At 43.9% G+C, this 21,130-nt stretch overlaps 1 protein-coding gene across 1 annotated transcript in view; it reads right to left on the minus strand.

Annotated features, from left to right (window-relative positions):
* LOC141089653 (interferon alpha/beta receptor 1-like) overlaps window positions 1-21,130 on the minus strand; it is a 77,136-nt gene that overhangs the window by 1,924 nt on the left and 54,082 nt on the right. Inside the window, exon 4 of the mRNA XM_073576138.1 lies at window positions 611-749. Within this exon, the coding sequence (XP_073432239.1) occupies window positions 611-749 (139 nt within the window). The remainder of the gene's footprint in view (window positions 1-610; window positions 750-21,130) is intronic.

The following is a 21,130-nucleotide window of genomic DNA, read 5'->3' on the forward strand; positions in this document are numbered from 1 at the left end:
CTTGATGATTTTCATGCCGAAGTGCATTCCATGTGGCAGAACATTCATCAAACATTAATAATCTCATTGATAAGAGCCAAGCTAGTGAGTGCGGGTATTTCTGCACATGGCGCTAATAGTCAATACTAAAGAAATAAAAATGTTTTGAAACATCTGCAAATCAGTAACATGTTTATCGATCCTGTGATTACAATCATTCCGCATCTTTTTCTTCTTGGTGTTCCAATTTCAATGTTGAGGAAGATCTGCTTTTTAGTAAAAACAGCACACTGTATGGTACAATTAGGCATTTGGATTAATGAATGCTATCACAATCTTGCCAAACAATCTACTGTAACTATTCATTTGATCCTCTGGGTCTAAATCAACTTGCCTCACCTATATAGTTTTTTTTTAAAAAATGACAGATTGTGACTGATGGCAAAAAACTGATGTGTGAAAAAGGCCTAGTGGAAGTGAGTGGGTCTCCAGAGAAAGATAATGGTCTCACTCAGTGACTGACAGCCTTTCCTGAGTGGTTGTGCACTTTACATGAAAAAGTTCTAAATTAACAAACGGGATGAAACATTTGCAGAATAAAAGATTTGAGTGAGCAAAGTGAACATCATACCTTCTATTTCCACACATTCCTGTGGACTTGAGCGACTAGTGATTTCCCCATACTTCATATTTACAGTGATGCAGTAGTTCCCAAGTGGCAAATCTGTAATATTCCATTTTGTCTCCTCTGTGTTTTCAGTCTTAATCAACTGGAAAACATAAAAGTTTAAAATTATTTAGGTAAGTTATATTGAAAGCATCAAATGTAATGAATCTATGTCATATTTATATATTTACACATAATAAGCAGACTTATCATGTAATGTTAGTTCACCCATTAACCATACATACAGTAATGTTAACCCTCATTATTGCTATACCAGATTATTTGTTGAGCAATATTTACATTATAGGGAATGTCCTTACTATGATATTGATGACCTATCATTAAATTAGTTATACAGGCTTGATGTTCAAGCTTGCAGACACTCTGTGATTGCAGACTTATCAAATCTCACAGCGTGCATATTGCAAGCTGTCAGGATTCTCAGGTGCCAGCACCAGGAACAGGCAGGCATGAGACCACAAGGATGAGATTTGCATGCAAGTGGTCACATGCCAACTAGACATGTGCATCCTCGCTCAATACAAGTGAATTGAGCAAGGCCAAATACGTCAAGTTGGAATGTGGCCTGAAGTATGCAAATCACATATGTTTGGTCAAATGACCAACTGCTCCCGACTCTGGCTCCAGAGAATCCTGACAGTGTACACTGTGCGCACTGTGAGGATTCACAAGTCTGCAGTCACAGAGAGTGTCTTGACCCTCAAGCCTGGAAACCACTTAAAAGAAGACTTTTACACAGTTTTATTATATTAAATTAGCCACACAGTGGAATAGTGGATGCAGAATTCTAAGGCTGGAGTCACACACAACGTATAAAAAGTTGGTCTGTTTTACACGGATGAGAATCGCAGAAAAGTTCCCTGAACAGTGATCCATATGTCATTCGTGTGCAATGCAATGATGCATTTTCTCGCATCTAAGCATCCGTGTGACATCCATATGGCATCCGTATGCCAAGATTTTCGCGGAGGCTTGCAAAATGGACATATAATGGATCCATGGCCTCAAATATTCGTAAAAACGTATATATATATATATATATATACACATACACTGTATATATATATATATAGAGAGAGAGCATACAAAGCTAGATAGCAGAATAGCTGATAATTCAATTGTCGGCTTCTGTAAAATCATTACAGTGACGTAAACGGTAGTCCCTGAGGCTGCGCAGACTCCCCGCATGACCTGTGGTGAACTTGACAGCGTGGGAAAATGTTCAGAAACTTTCCCATGCTTCTGAGTTCATGTCCGGTCAGGCGGGGAGGCTGCGTAGGCAGCTTCTCATTCATTCCTCCGTGGTTTACAGTCGGGGCGGGCGCATTAGCACCACTCCCAGTTGTAAACTATTTAATCCCTTGAGATGGATTGCAGCGTGGGACTTGACTGTATGGGGATAGGTATGGGATATTGTTGCTTTTTGATTTTTTACAGGAGAACAAGGGCTTCCATTGGATTGGGAGTTTAATAAAACAGCAAAAGTGCGTGTTTAATTATTTAATTAAAAGACTATTTTTAATGTGTGTGGGTTTTTTTAACCCTTTCATACTATTGGATTAATAATGGATATGTGTCTTATTGACACCTCTCCATTTCTAAGCCAAGCTTAATGTCAATTTACAATAGCAAGGTGACATTAATCCCTTATTATCCCATATGCCACCCGCTACAGGGCAATGGGAAGAGAGAGACTAAGTGCCGGAATAGGCGTATCTTGCAGATGCACCTTTTCTGGGGTGGCTGGGGGCAGATGTTTTTAGCCGGGGGAGAAATAACCATTGTCCCTCTCTGGGCTATTAATATCTGCCCTCAGTCACTGGTTTTCCCTCTTTGGCGGAGAAAATTGCATGGGAGCCGACGCCAGTTTTTTCCGTGAATTCTTTAATTTAACATCTTGCAGATGCGCCTTTTCTGGGGTGGCTGGGGGCAGATGTTTTTAGCCGGGGGGGCAATAACCACAGTCCCTCTCTAGGCTATCAATATCTGCCCTCAGTCACTGGCTTTCTCTCTCTGGCGGAGAAAATTGCGCGGGAGCCCACGCCAGTTTTTTCTGTGAATTCTTTAACACCTAGAGCTCCAAAATTTTACACACACACACTAATAACATTATTAGTGAGGGACATATATAAATCTTACAGATATGCAATAGTTTACTGTATGTAAACCGTGTCTCCTATCCTGTCGGGTTCTGCATTGATTTGACAGAAGCCGACAATTGAATTGTCACCTGTTCTGCTATCTATATCCTAATGAAATATAAATATATATATATGTGTCAATGACATATATATATATACCTATACTATGTGTATACATGTATTCCATCTATTATATTTTAACATGTCAGTGTGATTTTACAGTATAGGGCATTGAATTGCCGGGTTTTCTAAAGGACACCGATGCATATTTCTCGCAAGTCACACACAAGGTCCGTGTGTAATCCGTTTTTTTCTCGCACCCATAGACTTGAATTGGCGAGTCTTGGGTGTAATACGGCGCAAATCGCAGCATGCATGATACGGGCGAGAAAAAAATGGATGATGTGAGCTGTCACATAGATTAACATTGGTCCGAGTGCTATGCGATCGCATAGCACACGTCCGTATTTCCCTCTAGTGTGACGCCCGCCTAACTATTGTCACTATTATTGGATTGGAATAAGTCAGAACTTTACCTGACTCTGCCATAAGCATGCATGCTCAGCTTGGTAGACTGTGTATGTATTTTAAAGTGGGAGAGAAAATAAGCTACTGCTTAGTGACAAGTGGGGAAATACAAATCTAAGAAAAAACTTGCAAACATTTCCATATTCTGTTTAGCAGAGATGTTTTACATTTCTATATGTTTTTTAGACTGCAGTAAGCAGAGACTGAAAAACAGGAAAAATGCTGACTATACACTAATAACAGTTTTAATAGATGATTTGAGCTCCCTCTGTTGGTAAAAGTCTATTTGTGCAGGACTCTTCATTCCAAACAAACAATGCTTTGCAAAATATATCATTTTAGTGCTATAAAAAGAAAATAAAAGGTTGATTCCTAGTGACTACAATACATTTTTTTATATAATTTATAAACAGAACAAGTCGCTAATCTAACACACCAGACCATGGTCACTGGAGAGAAGGAGTTTCCACACAAAGAGCAATGTGTGTCGAGAATCTTTAATCACAATATTTACTTCTATTATCCTGTAACTAAGGAAAAGCAACTAAGGATGCACCACATTTTCTTGCTAACCTCTGTTTACCTCTGGGGTCTTTTTACTGCTGTTCTGCACAATCACTCAATTTGCAGGGAAACTGCTGCAGTGGTGTAGTGTGGTTTACCAGCGCACACAGCATTAGGCAGGAATTGTTGCACCTAATAATCCATGGATCGTTAACCTGTAGTCCCTTCCACCAGTCCAGTTATACTTTGTTAAATTTTTTATTTTTACTTTTTATCACATTTTAGTCTTTTATGCAACTAATTACCCTAGCCCTAAAAGTAACCATATCCCTTACCTTACTACTATCCCGAACCTTAGTCCAACCTTAACAATAGCCCTAACCCTTATCCTGTCCTAACCCAATCTCTACTAAGATCTATTCTTAGTTAGGGTTAGAAAATGTATGTCAAGATTTAGTTTACTATAACGTTGTTATTTTTTTTTTACAGAAACAATTTTTACATTTGGGACAGCTGCACCAACAGTTCTCTGCCTCACTTGTTACAAAATTACAAGTGAGAGGAGAGTTTAAAGGAATCTGTCACCCCATTTTTGGACTATCAGCTGCCGGCACCACCATCAGGGGCTTATTTACAGCATTCTCTAATGCTGTAGATAAGCCCCCGATGTAACCTGAAAGAGAAGAAAAACAAGTTATATTATACTCACCCGGGGGGCGTTCCGGTCTTGGTCCGATGGGTGTCGCTGTCCGGCGCCTCCCATCTTCTTTGCTTCCTGTCGTGGCTTCGACGCAGGCGCACTGCTCTGCCCTGTTGAGGGCAGAGCAGAGTACTGCAGTGCGCCGGTGCCAGACCAGGTCAGAGAGCTGTGTGGGAGTGCAGCTGGTGTCATCTCAGTTGCTGTTAATTGTTGCCAATGGAGGGCGCAGCAGTCAAGATGAGTTTGTCATTGGCTGCTGTGCTCTGCATAGAAATCAACTGAGATTACAAAACTGACTTTATTATACTTAGAGCTTTCTCATCAGATTGCTAACTGTGCAAAACACATCTTGACTGCTGCACTCTGCATAGGAACCAGTGTCACTGGCAGAAATATCAAAGCAGCACTTGGATGCTTTACTCATCAAGTTAAAAGACTGCCAGAAGAGCACTTACTGAGCCCCTGCGCTGCACCAAGAAGAAGTGAGTGGCAGTGAACATCAAAGTTTTAACTCCCCATCCTTGATGCTACACCTTAGCACAGCTATTTTACTAACAAGACCAGATGGCAACTAGTAATGGCCATGCAATTATACAAGGGAAACAGATGTTAAATTAAGTGATTTTGCAGGCAAGCAGTGACTAGACCACAGTTTCAGCAGGCCTGAAGCTGTGTGTGATGTAGCCTTGGCCTACAAGAATCTCCCATACAGAAATGAATTAATCTTGTGAATGAGGTGAAAATGTTTTGCACTTAAGTATGTATTTCCATTTTCCCGAGGATATAAGGCCCCCCCGTGATAAAGTTACTAGCCACCAACCAGTTACCAGTTCCTGTCTTCGGAGTAGCCTGGATGCAGATTTCATAGTGCGGCAAACATCTCGGCCGGCGAGGTGTGGTCCTGACCCAGGGAGATGCCGGCGAAAGACACACTGTCACCGTGGGCATGAATATATTGAGAGAGTTTGGCAACCTACTCCTTATCGAACCAACACAAGAGACTTTGAGACAATGGGGCCCCCGCACTAACCAAGGGCAGGTCTTCCAACAGCTGGTGCGGGGGGCGCGGGTCCTACAGGACTGCCAAGAGGGGGAGGTGCTGGGAAGAGTGGTCGCGCCTGTGGCCCCTCGGCTCGTGCTGCTGCCATGACAGACGTGGTAGCCCTGTCCGACCGGGCCCATGTACCTCTGGAGGGAGTAGAGGTGCAGGTGGAGCCGTGCTTCTCGGAGCGCCTGGCCCCTGGAATCCTAGTGGCCCATGCCCTGGCCACCGTGAGGAAGGGGACAGCCCTTGTGCGCTGTGTCAACTTGGAAGATCGAGACATCATCCTAAAACCACGCACCGAAATGTTGCAACTGGTGAAACCTCTGGAGGAAGTGCTTCCGGCCCCGGCGTTACAGTTGAAAGTGAATGCGGGAGACCCTTGGGCGGTAACTATATGTTCCATCCAAACCACTGGGTCCTCGACTGAAGAAAAGGGTCGAGCCATCTTGAGAAAATGCGAGCAGAACTTTTCGGTCTAACCCCGGCCCAAATACACCAAGTAGAAACACACCTGGGCCAGTACTGTGAGGTATTCGCCAGCCATGAAGACGACTTTGGGTGCACCACGGCAATCACGCACGGCATACCCACCGAAGGAACGGCCCCTATCAGAGAGTGATACCGGAAGATTCCTCCACAACTATACCAAGAGGTAAAAACACTACTGGGACAGATGTTGCGGAAAGGAGTAATCCGGGAAAGCCAGAGCCCTTGGGCAGCCCCCATTGTGTTGGTACGAAAGAAAGACGGCACCTTTGCAGTTCAGAGTGGATTACCGAAAGTTGAATGCATGTACCATCAAAGACTCATACCCGCTGCCCCGTATAGAGGAGTCCCTCTCGGCCCTGGGGAAGGCGATGTACTTTTCTACCCTGGATCTGGCCAGCGGGTACTGGCAGCTGCCAATGTCGGAGGAAGACCGTGCCAAAACCGCTTTCATCTTGCCCATGGGACTGTTCGAATTTAATTGCATGCCCGTTCAAGCTAGCCAACGCCCCTGGGACCTTCCAACGGTTAATGGAGCAGTGTGTGGGAGATCTCAACTTTGAGGCCACGTTGATATACCTGGACGACATCATCATCTACGCCGCCACGTTTGAAGACCACTTGCAGCGGTTGGGGCATGTGCTCAGTCGGCTGCAAAAGTACGGGTTGAAGGTAAAACCCCAAAAATGCCACCTGTTCCATACACAGATCGAATACGTGGGGCATGTCGGCTCCGCCGAGGGCGTCAGCTCGTCTTTGGAGAAGGTTGCCGCAATACAGGGGTGGCCTACTCTGGAGACGGTAAAAGATGTACAAGCCTTCTGGGGTTGGCCCGATATTACCGTCGCTTCGTAAAAACTTCGCCCACCGGGCCAGAGCCCTGCAGGATCTGCTGAAGGGGACCCCTGCCGGTGCCAATGGTTGGAAGATCCAATGGCAGGACCCACAGGAAGAGGCCTTCAGAGATCTCAAAACCAAAAGGAAAAAAAAGGAAAAGCAATATAACTACATATGGGAACTTCACAGAAATGTAAAAAGGGTAAATTTTATTTATACATCAATATCTGACACATACACAAAACAGCAAAAAACATTAAAAACATTAAAAGATGCAAGAAAATTGCAATCATCTCAAATCATGAAATAATGATATGATTATACTCCCACAGCAGAAAAACCCGACATAACAATAATGACACTGAGTAAGTATCAAACAAGCCACCTCAACATATTGGATATCGCAAACAATATATATATATATATATATATATATATGTAGTGTAGTCATACATGGACCAAAAGGTCTGTGTATGTGAGGTGTAAAAAAACGCTATTCACAGCACCATATGGGCCAAAAAAAAAAAGTTAACAGGGCAAAAAGAGTCCACACAATAATTCAATACCTGACCCAGAAAGGAAAGCTTATAGACCCTGTAGATGCATGGGGACCAAGCGATATTCAGTATGAAAGTATAATGCCAAAAAATGCTGGAAGCAGCTGGTGGGGTAGGGGAGTGGGGGGAGCAAGGCCCCTTTTGGGGAAGAAGCCGCTTAAGCGATCTGTAGGAACTTTACTCAAGTGTACGGCTGCCCCCAGTGAATACATTCAGACCAAGGTGCGTGTTTTCTGGGGAAGGTAATGGAAGAATTACATCGCTTATACGGCATCGACAAATCTCGAACCACACCATATCATCCCCAAGGGAATGGTGCCTGCGAGTGATTTAACTGGACCCTAATTCAAATGTTGCGCACCCTGGAGGACGACCGAAAAGCCCGCTGGCCCGAATACATCCCCAAACTGGTCTAGGTATATAACAACTGGGTACACTGGGTCACCGGCTACACTCCATATTCGCTACTGTTCAGCCAGGAAGGCAAAGGTATCACCGAGGTGGAGTTGAACCAAGAGGAGGAACAACCATGGACAGGAGTCTCCTCATGGGTACAGAATCACCGGTATCGGCTACAAACCCTACACCGGATCGTCCATACAAAACTTCAGGACTTGGAACATCCGGGAAAGACTCCGTCCCAACCCACCGGATTCCTAGCAGCGGAACGCGTACTTGTACGAGATCAGCACCCCCAAAACAAATTGGGACCCCGCTGGGAAGAAAGTCCCTACCGAGTACTGCGACGAGTACGCCCAGATGGGCCAGTGTATGAGATACAATCTGAAAAAGAAGGGGACCACCCCGCCAGAACAGTACATCACAATATGTTGAGACCCTGTACGCCCACAGACCCGGAACGACCCGGGGCCTCTCCTCAGGCCCCAGAACCTTCGCCAGTTATATGGAATGAGGACGATGAGGAAGACCTTCCGGCAGCACAAACGGACACTTCTAAAACTAGTATTCCAGTGGCCCCAGTCAACCAACCATCTTCAACCACCCCAGAAGACTCCACCACAGTCGAACCGCGATGCTCTGAGTGATCTACAGCCGGAAACCCCCCCGAACCCTATGAACAAGATCAGTTTGTGTGGCAGAAAAGTCTTCAACACCAAAAGGCAAGGTCAAGCCCCTCCAAGCTCTCGCCCGAGGACTGGCAAGCATACAGTATGGGTGAGTGTAGGGGGGAGAGTTCCCCCTGTGTAACTGGGCCGGAACCAAGGGGACTGTCACCAAGGTTTCTAGGGGAACTGTTTCCGGAGGACATAATTAGAGGACGGACTGGAGACAGTTCTAGAAGGAGTGGGGGCGGAGCCATTATAAAAGGGACTGAGAACGTCAGCAGGGGCAGAATACAGGATGGCAGAGAAGGAGCAGGAAGCCTAGGTGGCACCAGAGAGCAAGAAGGAGCAAACGTCGACCAGGGAAATTGTACAGGGACTCACCAGCATCAGGGAGCAGACAGCGCCGAGCCGCCCAGCAGAGGGACACCGACCGGACGACCGCGCTCACATTCTTGACACTCAGACCCACGGTTGCGGCCTGTCCGCTGCCACCCGTGGCCGCCACTGCCCGACTTCGGCCCACGGCTGCAGCCTACCTGCCGCCATCCACAGCCTGCTTGCTGCTGCCCGGCCGCCACTGTCCGGCTCCAGCCTGCTGCTGCAGCCTGCCCATCACCATCCCCGGCCTGCTCGCTGCCACCGCGGCCGCCACAGCCCGACTCCAGTCTGTGGTCTGCCTGCATTTTATGAGGGACCACAGGTTCTCTATAGGGTTCAGAACAGGTGAACAAGGGGGCCATGTCATTATTTTTTCTTCTTTTAGACCTTTACTGGACAGCCACGCTGTGGAGTATTTGGATGCATGTGATGGAGCATTCTCCTGCATGAAAATCATGTTTTTCTTGAATGATACCGACTTCTTCCTGTACCACTGCTTGAAGAAGGTGTGTTCCAGAAACTGACAGTAGGTCTGGGAGTTGAGCTTCACTCCATCCTCAACCCGAAAAGGTCCCACAAGTTCATCTTTGATGATACCAGCCCATACCAGTACCCCTCCTCCACCTTGCTGCGTCTGAGTCGGAGTGGAGCTCTCTGCCATTTACTGATCCAGCCTTGGGCCCATCCATCTGGCCAATCAAGAGTCACTCTCATTTCATCAGTCCATAAAACCTTAGAAAAATCAGTCTTAAGATATTTCTCGGCCCAGTCTTGACGTTTTATCTTATGTTTCTTGTTCAAAGGTGGTCTTTTCTCAGCCTTCCTTACCTTGGCCATGTCCCTCAGTATGGCACACCTTGTGCTTTTTGATACTCCAGTAACGTTGCAGCTCTGAAATATGGCAAAACTGGTGGCAAATGGCATCTTGGCAGCTTGACGCTTGATTTTCCTCAATTCATGGGCAGTTATTTTGCGCCTTTTTTTATCATCACGCTTCTTGCGACCCTGTTGGCTATTTGCCATGAAATGCATGATTGTTCGGTAATCATGCTTCAAAAGTTTGGCAATTTCAAGACTGCTGCATCCCTCTGCGAGACATCTCACAATTTTTGACTTTTCAGAGTCCGTCAAATCTTTCTTCAGACCCATTTTGCCAAAGGAAAGGAAGTTGCCTAATAATTAAGCACACCTTAAATAGGGTGTTGATGTCATTAGACCACACCCCTCATTACAGAGATGCAAATCACCTGATTTACATAATTGGCAGTTGACTTTCAAGCCTATACAGCTTGGAGTAGGACAACATGTATAAAAAGGATGATGTGATCAATATACTAATTTGCCTAATAATTCTGCACACAGTGTAAGATTCGGGAGGGGAGAGAGATATTTGGTTGGGGGATAGAGGTATTTGATTGTAATATTGTAAACTTCTGTGCTGTACCGCAGACGAGCCCATACATTACATTTAATTGTCTCAGTTCCCAGGGTTTTAACAGATAAAAGGTAACAAGCAGCCGGTTTAGACAAGCACACCACTAGGTAGATTTATTGAAAGTATAGTAAGTACAGATTGCTTGGGTGCCACACTGACCAGCACAACAGTTTCAGCCTCCTGGCTGAATGTCTCTATAATGTTTTGAATGTTTTCTATTTTCTGGTGAAGTCCTCCACATAACTAAGTAAAATAATTATGGTGAATGAACTGTGTATGAGTCATTTTTCTCGCAGGTCACTTTGCTGCATCCTAAAGAACACACCCCAGTACACGACAGGCACAGCGCTGCAATAGACTTGCCAGCACTACCAGAGGAAAACTGTAGATTCAGATATGCTTGTAATGAGACAAAGTTCACTTCTGTTGTGTAAGCTCTGCTGTACTGCATTAGTTCTGATCTCACTATAGAGCTGTGTGTGATTATGAGAGCAAAGTATCAGTCATTACTTAGTTTACATTAGTAACTCCCCCTTATATTTAAAATAAGCTCTGGAGACATATTCTAATACAAATCAATGTCCTGTCCATAGAACTTAACAGCTCATTAGCATGTAAGAACAACATAGATTTCTCTGGAAAAAGACATTGAATCAAAAATATCAAGATATCATATTCCACTTTCTATGACCTGCATGCTCATATAGACAGCTTAGGGGGGTTGATTCTATTAACAGATTTAAAATTGCATATACACGTAATATAATGATCTAATGTGTTGGGGTGCCCTGATTGTGCCAATATCCCGAATAGGGGGCCTAAGTAGGGTCTTCGAATGATAACATAGCACTCCCCTTTTACTTTCTACAATAAAAGGTTTGGTTTGGAATTAGATCAATTTAGTATTGATACCTTCTGTGCCAAAGAGTTTAGTTTTTCCAAGGTCCTAATGCTACTACACTCCTAAAGATTGAAATATCAACACCAAAAAGGTAAAATTGTGGAAATATGTCAATCACAGATTTGAGAAATGTTTTAATGATGTGCCAATAGTAAAATAAATGGAAACTAAATTTTCAAAACATCTCGATTTTTTCCATAAGTTTTGATTACACTGATTACTTAAAGTACATATATGTAGCTTTGTGTAAAGAGGTTTATGGTTGTTTTAAAGTGATTTATGATTTTCTAGATTATAAAAAAAAAATATTTGTAATATTTTTAACATTTTATTGCTTACATGTACTGCTGCACCCAGACTATGAGGATATTGTTGTTATTTTATTTTAGTTTTATTACAGGAGACGTGGGATTCAGAGGAAATAGGCGTTAGGCGAGTATAGCTGTGTATGTTATTTTTTAATAAAAAAGTAAACCTGTTTTGTTTTATTTCTAATATAAGACTTTATTCTTGCTATGTCTTTATTTGCCATACAACTATAGGATTAGTAATGGATAGGTGTCTTATAGACACTTCTCCATTACTAAGCCGAGGGCTTGATGTCATATGACAATACAAAGGTGACATCAACCCCACAAATATCAACCCCCCTTGCCACCGCTACAGGGCAAGTAGGAAGAGCTCAGCAAAGTGGCGAATCTAATAGATGTGCCTTTTATGGGCGGCAGCAGGCTGCTATTTTTAGGCTGGGGCGTGGTCAATATCAATAGACTCTTACCAGCCTGAGAATACCAGCCCCAGCTGTCAGCTTTAAGTAAGGCTGGTTGTCAAAATGGGGGGACTCCACCTCTTTTTTAAAATTATTTATTTAAATATTCTAAAATAAACAGCATGGGGACAGCTCTGTTCTTGAAAACCAGCCTTGCTGGAGCTGAGAGCTGAGGGTTGCAGGCCCCAGCTATGAATTTTGCTTGGCTGGTTATAGAAAATAAAGGGGAACGCAAGCCAGATTTTGTATTTATTTAATTATAGTGCAGGCGGTGAGTGATGAATACACCAATCAGCTACTCCTGCTGTCACTGTTATTAGAGGCAGTAGGTGTAGGCTGATGGGAGTAATAGCCCCATCAGCCGCCGCCTTCTCTCATTGTTATCACTTGAGTATGACTCTCATCATTATCCCTTGTTTGCGCTGATCACCAGCAGAGCAGGGGAGAATGATGCGAGCGGTCTTCAGCATCTGGCACCGGAGAACAGTGCTTACTGTACCGCTGCTTCTCAGGCGCTGGGTCGTGTCACATCGATGACATCCCAGTGTGTCATCCGTCTGCACGTGTGCGGGACGTTTTGAGGCCCGTGCTGCCGGTAAAAAAAGTGACAATTCTATGTGTGGGTCACACAAACACACGGTGAACACACAGACATGTGCACAGCAACGTACAGTAGATTTCAATGTGTCTACATATGTAAGTGTCTCCGGTACGTGTGAAAACTGTCACCACACGTACCAGAGATATGATGGACGTGTGAAAAAGCCCTTAAGAAGACTTTTGCAAGTGTTAATTTCGGTAGTTATAATTCTAATATTTACTCTACTGTACAAAACAGAATGAATCATAAGGGCTCTGTTAGTTATACATTTACTTTTCTTATCTTGTAATGCACCTACATCTGTTTGACTATTTCTATTTTAACAAGTGGATTGGTAAAAATCAATTACTCAATTTCTGCTGAGATTTAGGGAAAATATAGCCAGCAGAGGTCTTGAACTAGGAGAAAAAAAAATAATTACTGAAAAAGTTTGTCTGGTTCTAGCCCCCACTCCGAAAGAGGTTCTGATGGGGACAGGACTATAAGATCAAGGGTTCCAAAGACTAAAGGTTAATACTGGTGCTGTACCTATTGATTGTAAGGGAGAGTCAGCGCATTTACAGTAAATGTGCTAAGGATGTAAAAGATGGTTTTGAAATCTTTGTCTGCTTCAATAACCACATAAGAAACAGGCCTAATATGACCTTACTGCACACACATCTTTTTTTTTTCAGTGCCGCGTTCCAGGAGCCATATTTTTTTAAAACCATTTCTGTTGACATAGCTCTATGACAGCTTAATTTTGTGGGATGAGTTGTGATTATCAGTAGCACCATTTGGGGACACATAGAATCCAATATCTAAATTTTATTATGTCTTTATTGGAAGAAAAAAAATAAGCTGGAATTTTTGCTGTTGTTTTTTAACATTTTACATTTTATATTTGTCATTTGCTGCAGAAAATGTTTTTAACATTATTCTATTGTCAGTATGATACCAAACTTATTTTTTTTATGTATTATAAGTTTTGTAGAACAAATGCATTCATTTTTGTGTCACCGTGTTCAGAGAGCTATCAGTTTTACATTTAACCTTCACCAGACATGTGTGCGTGATAAGATGTAATTTTCTTAGTTCCATTTTGAGTTACATTTGTCTGATTGATAATGACTATTACACTTTTAAAGAGATGGAATAAACAAAAAAAAATAAAAACAATAAATTGTGGGGGTTTTTTTAAATTATTCATAAGGGTACCTCTCAGCAGATCTATGTACCCCAAAAGTAATAGCATCTATGTTACATCACAGCAGGGCCGGACTGGGACAAAAAAGCAGCCCTGCCACACAAACCCCACCAGCCCACAAACTATAACACTCCTCACATGATTGACCACAGCTGCATTTACATGCTGCACTACAGAGCTCCGATTTTCATGATCATGGGGGTCCCGGCAGTCAGATTTCCAGCAATTTTAAAGTTATCCCCTATCCAGAAGAGATTGGATTACTTGGAATAATCCATTTAAACAGCTTTCCCAGTATTTCATTTTTATTTGGCCATTGTAATATTGAAAATACTAAACCAATATTGACCCTCCCAAAGTCCAATGTTGCCTCTTTGACAACAAGACAGAAGAGGCAGTGTGCAAGTCATACAGGGTCGGCTCCAGGTTTTTGTGGGCCCTGGGTAAAAGAGTCTCAGTGGCCTCATTAACACATGCCACAATTCATAATGCACAGATACAGCAGACAAATATAGGGATAGTACAATGCCAATGATTTCACTTCTTACATTACATGAGTGATAACTATTGTACAATAGGTCAGAAACCAGACAGTATATTGCTCCATACAGTATAATGAGCCCCATATAATGCTCCATACAGAATAATGAGACTCATATAATACTCCATACAGTATTATCGGTACCACATAGTGCCCCATACAGTATAATGAGCCCCATATATTGCTCCATACAGTATTATGGGTACCACATAGTGTTCCATACAGTATAATGAGCCCCATATATTGCTCTATCTATAATGGGCCCCATATAATGCTCTATACAGTATAATGAGCCTCATATAATGCTCCATACAGAATAATGAGACCCATTTAATACTCCATATAGTATTATGGGTACGACACAGTGCTTCATACAGTATAATGAGCCCCATATATTGCTCCATACGGTATTATTGGTACCACACAGTGTTCCATACAGTATAATGAGCCCCATATATTGCTTTATACAGTATATTGAGCCCCATATAATACTCCATACAGTATAATGAGCCCCATACCTTGCTTCATCTATAATGGGCCCCATATATTGCTCCATACATAATGGGCCCCATATAATGCTCCATACAGAATAGGTCACATATAATGCTCCATACAGAATATGATGGGCCCCATATATTGCTCCAAACACCAAACAGATTGGGCCCCATATGATGCTCCATATATGATGGGCCCATATGATTCTCCATATATAATGGGCCCCATATGATGCTTCATATATAATGGGCCTCATTTGATGCTCCATATAAAATGGGTCCCAAATGATGTTCAATATATAATGGGCCCCATGTAATGCTCCATATATAATGGGCCCCATATGATTAGCCCATGTGGCAACATTTCAGTTCCACAGCAGAGAAAGGTTATGTTATAGATCTGAAACATTGCCACATGGGCTAATTAAGAGTCTGCCACTTCTTTCACAATTTTTCAGAGCGAGATAGATGTACAGTATATATACATGATATGTATATATGTACAGTATATATACAGCTATGGCAAAAATTAAGAGACCACTTTCAAATGTTCAGATTGTCTGATTTTTCTCTTTATAGGTATATTTTTGAGTAAAATGTAAATTGTTCTTTTAGTCTATAAACTTCTGACAAGTCTCCGAATTTCCAAGCAATAAATTTTGTATTTTTTTCTGACAAAGAAGAATGGTCAAAATTAAAAAAACAAACAAACCCCAGTGCTTTCAGACCTCAAATAATGCAAATAAAACAAGTTCATAATCATTTAGAAACAACAATACTAATGTTTTAACTCATGCATCTTGGCATGCTTGCCCTTTCACACTGATTCTGGCGCAAAAATGTAAGCAGTTCTTTGTTTGATGGCTTGTGACTATCCATCATCCTCTTGATTACATTCCAGAAGTTTTCGAAGGGGTTAAGGTCTGGAGAATGGGCTGTCCATGACAGGGTTTTGATGTGGTGGTCTCTTAATTTTTGCCAGAGCTGTATATATATACAGGACCGGAGAAGTGTATACAGCATACACAGCTCCACAATATATACTGTGGTAAGGAATATAGAGTGGAGCTGTATATATAGTATATAGTGTAGAGGTGTGCCAGTGTATATAGTGTAGATTCCACACTATATGCTATATACACAGCAACATAACTATATTAACACCTGTATATTATATATTTACACACACAACTCTACATTATACACTATATTAAGACAGCATTATACTATATATTATATTATGTTGCATACATCACATAGAGGTCACACATAAAGTATATATAACGTAGGAGACACCACGACTGCTAAATATATCACATTGCGACTGTTGTATATACATTATATATGTGATACTGTGACTGCTGTATATACATTATATTGGTAGTTCGGCAACTATACATAGCAGTCGCAGTATTACCTGTATAAGATATATAGACAGTTGAGTATATATTATATAGGTGATACTGTGACTGTAGGTATAGTCACAGTATCACCTACGTAGCATATACAGCAGCTTCACCTATATTTTGTATTTATAACAGTCACAGTATCCCCTATACAATGTATATTGACTGCTGTATATCTATATATATAAAAATGAATGTATGTGTGTATGTATGTGTGTATCAGCCACGCCCACTCCACATAGCCACACCCAATCACTAAGCATCTTTCATTTCACCAAAGCTGTTTAAAAGAAGCTGAGCTGTGATTGGTTGCTATGAGCAACAGTTTTCCCACTCCACCTCAGCAGACACTGACCGGGTGGGAGAAATCTAGCATCCCCAGAAACATAAGCTCCCAGCTATTGTCTGCCCCCAGAAAGGAGCAGAGAGCACATGACAGAAATGAATCACCCCCTCCCATGCGCATATCCCCATCACACATCCTCCATCCCATAGGCACATCTTCCCTCTTAAAGGGATCTCCGGTATGGAAGTTAAGGCAAATCCCTCAGCGCTCTGATTCTGACCCCAGGCCTCTCTTAAAGGGATCTCCGGTATGGAAGTTAGGGCAATTGAACTCAGCGCTCTGGTTCTGACCCAAGCCCCTCTTAAAGCGATCCCCGGTACGGAAGTGAGGGCAAATCCACACTGCGCTCTGGTGCTGGCCCCAGACCTCTCTTAAAGGGATCTCCAGTATGGAAGTTAGGGAAAATCCCTCAGCGCTCTGATTGTGACTCCAGGCTTCTATTAAAGGGATCATTGGTATGGAAGTCAGGACAAATCCATCCAGCGCTTTGGTTCTCGCCCCATGCCTCTCTTAAAGGGATCCCCGGTATGGTAGTTAGGACAGTGCCACTCAGAGCTCTAGTTCTGACCCCAGGCCTCTCTTAAAGGGATCCCCAGTATGGAAGTTAGGGCAATTCCACACAGCGTTTTGGTTCTGACCCCAGGCTCTCTTAAAGGGATCCCTGGTATGGAAGTCAGGGCAATTGCCTTCAAATGCTCTGGTACTGACCCCAGGCCTCTCTTAAAGGGATCCCCGGTATGGAAGTTAGGACAATTCCATTCAACGCTCTGGCTCTGAACCCAGGCCTCTCTTAAAGGGATCCCAGGTATGGAAGTTAGGACCAATCCACTCTGCGCTTTAGTACTGACCCCTGGCCTCTCTTAAAGGGATCCCCAGTATGGAAGTTAGGACCAATCCACTCTGCGCTTTAGTACTGACCCCAGGTCTCTCTTAAAGGGATCTCCGGTATGGAAGTTAGGGCAAGTTCCTCAGTGCTCTGATTCTGACCCCAGGCTTCTATTAAAGGGATCACTGGCATGGAAGTCAGGGCAAATCCACTCAGCGCTCTGGTTCTGACACCAGGCCTCTTTTAAAGGGATCCCTGGTATGGAAGTTTGGACTATTCCACTCAGCGCTCTGTTCTGACCCCAGGCTGACGGGATGATGTGGGATACTAGGGGTAATAGTCCAGCGGCTCTGACGGGATGTTGTGGGATATTATGGGAAGTAGTCCGGTGGCTCTGGCTGACGGGATGATGTGGGATATTAGGGGTAGTAATCCAGTGGCTCTGACAGGATGATGTGGGATATTAGTGGTAGTAATCCGGTAGCTCTGGCTGACGGGATGATGTGGGATATTAGGAGTAGTAATCCGGTGGCTCTGATGGGATGATGTGGGATATTAGGGGTAGTAGTCTGGTGGCTCTGATGGGATGACGTGGGATATTAGGGATAGTAGTCCGGTGGCTCTGGCTGATGGGATGATGTGGGATATTAGGGGTAGTAATCCAGTGGCTCTGGCCAATGGGATGATGTGGGATATTAGGGGTAGTAGTCTGGTGGCTCTGGCTGATGGAATGAAGTGGGATATTAGTGGTAGAAGTCCGGTGGCTCTGACGAGATGATGATGTGGGATATTAGGGGTAGTTGTCCGGTGGCTTTAGCTGATGGGATGATGTGGGATATTAGAGGTAGTAGTCCGGTGGCTCTGACGGGATGATGTGGGATATTAGGGGCAGTAGTCTGGTGGCTCTGGCTGATGGGATGATGTGGGATATTAGGGGTAGTAGTCCGGTGGCTCTAACGGGATGATGTGGGATATTAGGGGTAGTTGTCCAGTGGCTTTGGCTGACGGGATAATGTGGGATATTAGAGGTAGTAGTCCGGTGGCTCTGACGGATGATGTGGGATATTAGGTGTAGCAGTCCGGTGGCTCTGATGGGATGATGTGGGCTATTAGGGGTAGTAGTCTGGTGGCTCTGACGGGATGATGTGGGATATTAGTGGTAGTTGTCCGGTGGCTCTGGCTAATGGGATGATGTGGGATATTAGGGGTAGTAGTCCGGTGGCTCTGATGGGATGATGTGAGATATTAGGGGTAGTAGTCCAGTGGCTCTGACGGGATGATGTGGGATATTAGGGGTAGTAGTCCAGTAGCTCTGGCTGACAGGATGATGTGGGATATTAGGGGTAGTAGTCCGGTAGCTCTGACTGATGGGATGATGTGGGATATTAGTGGTAGTTGTCCGGTGGCTCTGGCTGATGGGATGATGTGGGATATTAGGGGTAGTAGTCCGGTGGCTCTGATGGGATGATGTGGGATATTAGGGGTAGTAGTCCAGTGGCTCTGACGGGATGATGTGGGATATTAGGGGTAGTAGTCCAGTAGCTCTGGCTGACAGGATGATGTGGGATATTAGGGGTAGTAGGCCGGTGGCTCTGGCTGAAGGGACGATGTGGGATATTAGGGGTAGTAGTCCGGTAGCTCTGGCTGACGGGATGATGTGGGATATTATAGTGAATCTGGCTATGCAGAGTGGGCGGGGCTATACACTCAGCTTTATATATATAGATATAATCATTATAATTTGTTACAACTAACCGTAGTTAGTTACTATGCCCGGGAAACGTCAGGCTCTTGAGCTAGTACATTATATAGGTGATACTGCAATTCTGCCGTATATACATTATATACAGTAGGTGATACTGCGACTGCAGTATCTACATTATATAGGTGATACCGTGACTGGTGTGTATAGTCGCAGTATCATCTATGTAACATATATACAGCAGTATCACCCATATATTGTATTTATAGCAGTCACAGTATCCCATATATAATGTATATAGACTGCTGTATATACATTATAAAGGTGATACTGTGATAATACACAGATTTAGCAACCAGTATCACCCATATAATGTATATAAAGCAGTCTATATACATTATACAGGTGGTACTGCAAGTGCTGTATATACAGAAAACTAATTTTCCATATTGAGACTCACCCAGGTCCCTGAGCAGGGGGGAGGATATAGAGCTCTGAGCTGAGGTGGTTGCATCGTTGGGCTTGCAGAGGAGCGGATCCCTGGCTGGGACTGGTGAGTACAGCAGGAAACAAAAAAAAGATGCTCTAAGGCCGGAGTCACACTGGCGAGGAATACGGGAGAGTAAGAGGCGCTAAAAGCACGCATTAGACACGGACAAATGATTCTCTATGGGGTCACTCGCACCAGGCGTATATTTCTCCTCCGTATCCTACGCTCCGAGCCACTCGCAGCATGCTGCGATTGTCAGCGTACTACGCCCGTAGTACGCCAATGCAAGTCTATGGGTGCGCAAAAAATACGCATTACACACGGAACACACGTGTGACCTGCGAGCAATACGCAGGTCTTTTGGCTGGTGAACAGGAAATGGGCCAATCCATCATCAGTAAGCCTAGACATGCAAATGAGCTCAAAAAGCGCTCCAGACATCCAGGAAGTACGCCTCCACGGAGTACAGCAGCAGCATGGCGTCCACATATATTAATGTAGAGATGCTAATTGTGCTGGTGCAGGAGCGTCCAGAAATATGGGACCCACGCGACGCAAACTATGCGAACCGCACAAGAAAGGAGGCGTCATGGAGGCGCATCTGTCGCCAGATGTACCATGACTTTGGTGACAGACCACGTGATGAGCAGCATAAAATTCGTAAGTGCAACCATAAAAATATAATTAACGTTAGCGCGCGCTATAAAATGATTTTACAATCAGCACCCCCCTTCCTGGGCATGTACTTTTATTAGCCTCATGAGGCCGTTACATTAGGATGTGACACGTGGCTTCACACAGCCATAATTAGGGGTTAGGCCACAAGCTCCTCATCCTCCTAGCCACTAAAATTAGTTTCAGGGGAGCTAATGAGACCCTGGGTATCGGCCCAATTACATATGCCACCATGGGTAGAACGCACACCCCATAAGGCCCCATGCCTAGACTACTGTTTGAAAATGTGACCTCTCAAATATGTGATTTTGCCAATCTTTCCTGTCACATTGCAGTGGAAGATGTGATGAAACGGTGGAGAAGCATCCGGGACCAGTACCGCCGGGAACGCCAGCAGCGGTCCAGGAGTGGGGATGCTGGCCATGTCAAGCGCAAATATATCTATTATGACCGGCTGAACTTCCTCGCCCCAATTCTGGCTCTGAGACCGTAAGTACATACCTCACACCACATGACACAAAAACATTACACAAAAACTTTACAGGGACAAAAATATTGATGTATTTTTGCCTCTGTTCTATTTCATAACAGAACTCAATCCAACCTTACGGATCGAGAAACGGCCTCAAAGGCAGAGCCCATTATAGATCCTGTAGGGGATGAGGTGGCTGGCCCATCTTCTCCCCCTACAAGAAGGATGGCTGAAGAGGAGGCATCACCAGAACACACAATGGCTGCCCGACACAACACACCACCAGGACGGTCTGCAGCTGCAACCTCACCCATCCTGGAAGAGATGGGCAACTTGAGCAGCAGCCCAACTGCCCAGATCAGGCCCTCCCCACAGG

Source organism: Dendrobates tinctorius, unplaced genomic scaffold, assembly GCF_039654945.1.
Source record: "Dendrobates tinctorius isolate UK_male_01 unplaced genomic scaffold, ASM3965494v1 ptg000046l, whole genome shotgun sequence".
NCBI classification, from domain to species: Eukaryota; Metazoa; Chordata; class Amphibia; order Anura; family Dendrobatidae; genus Dendrobates; species Dendrobates tinctorius.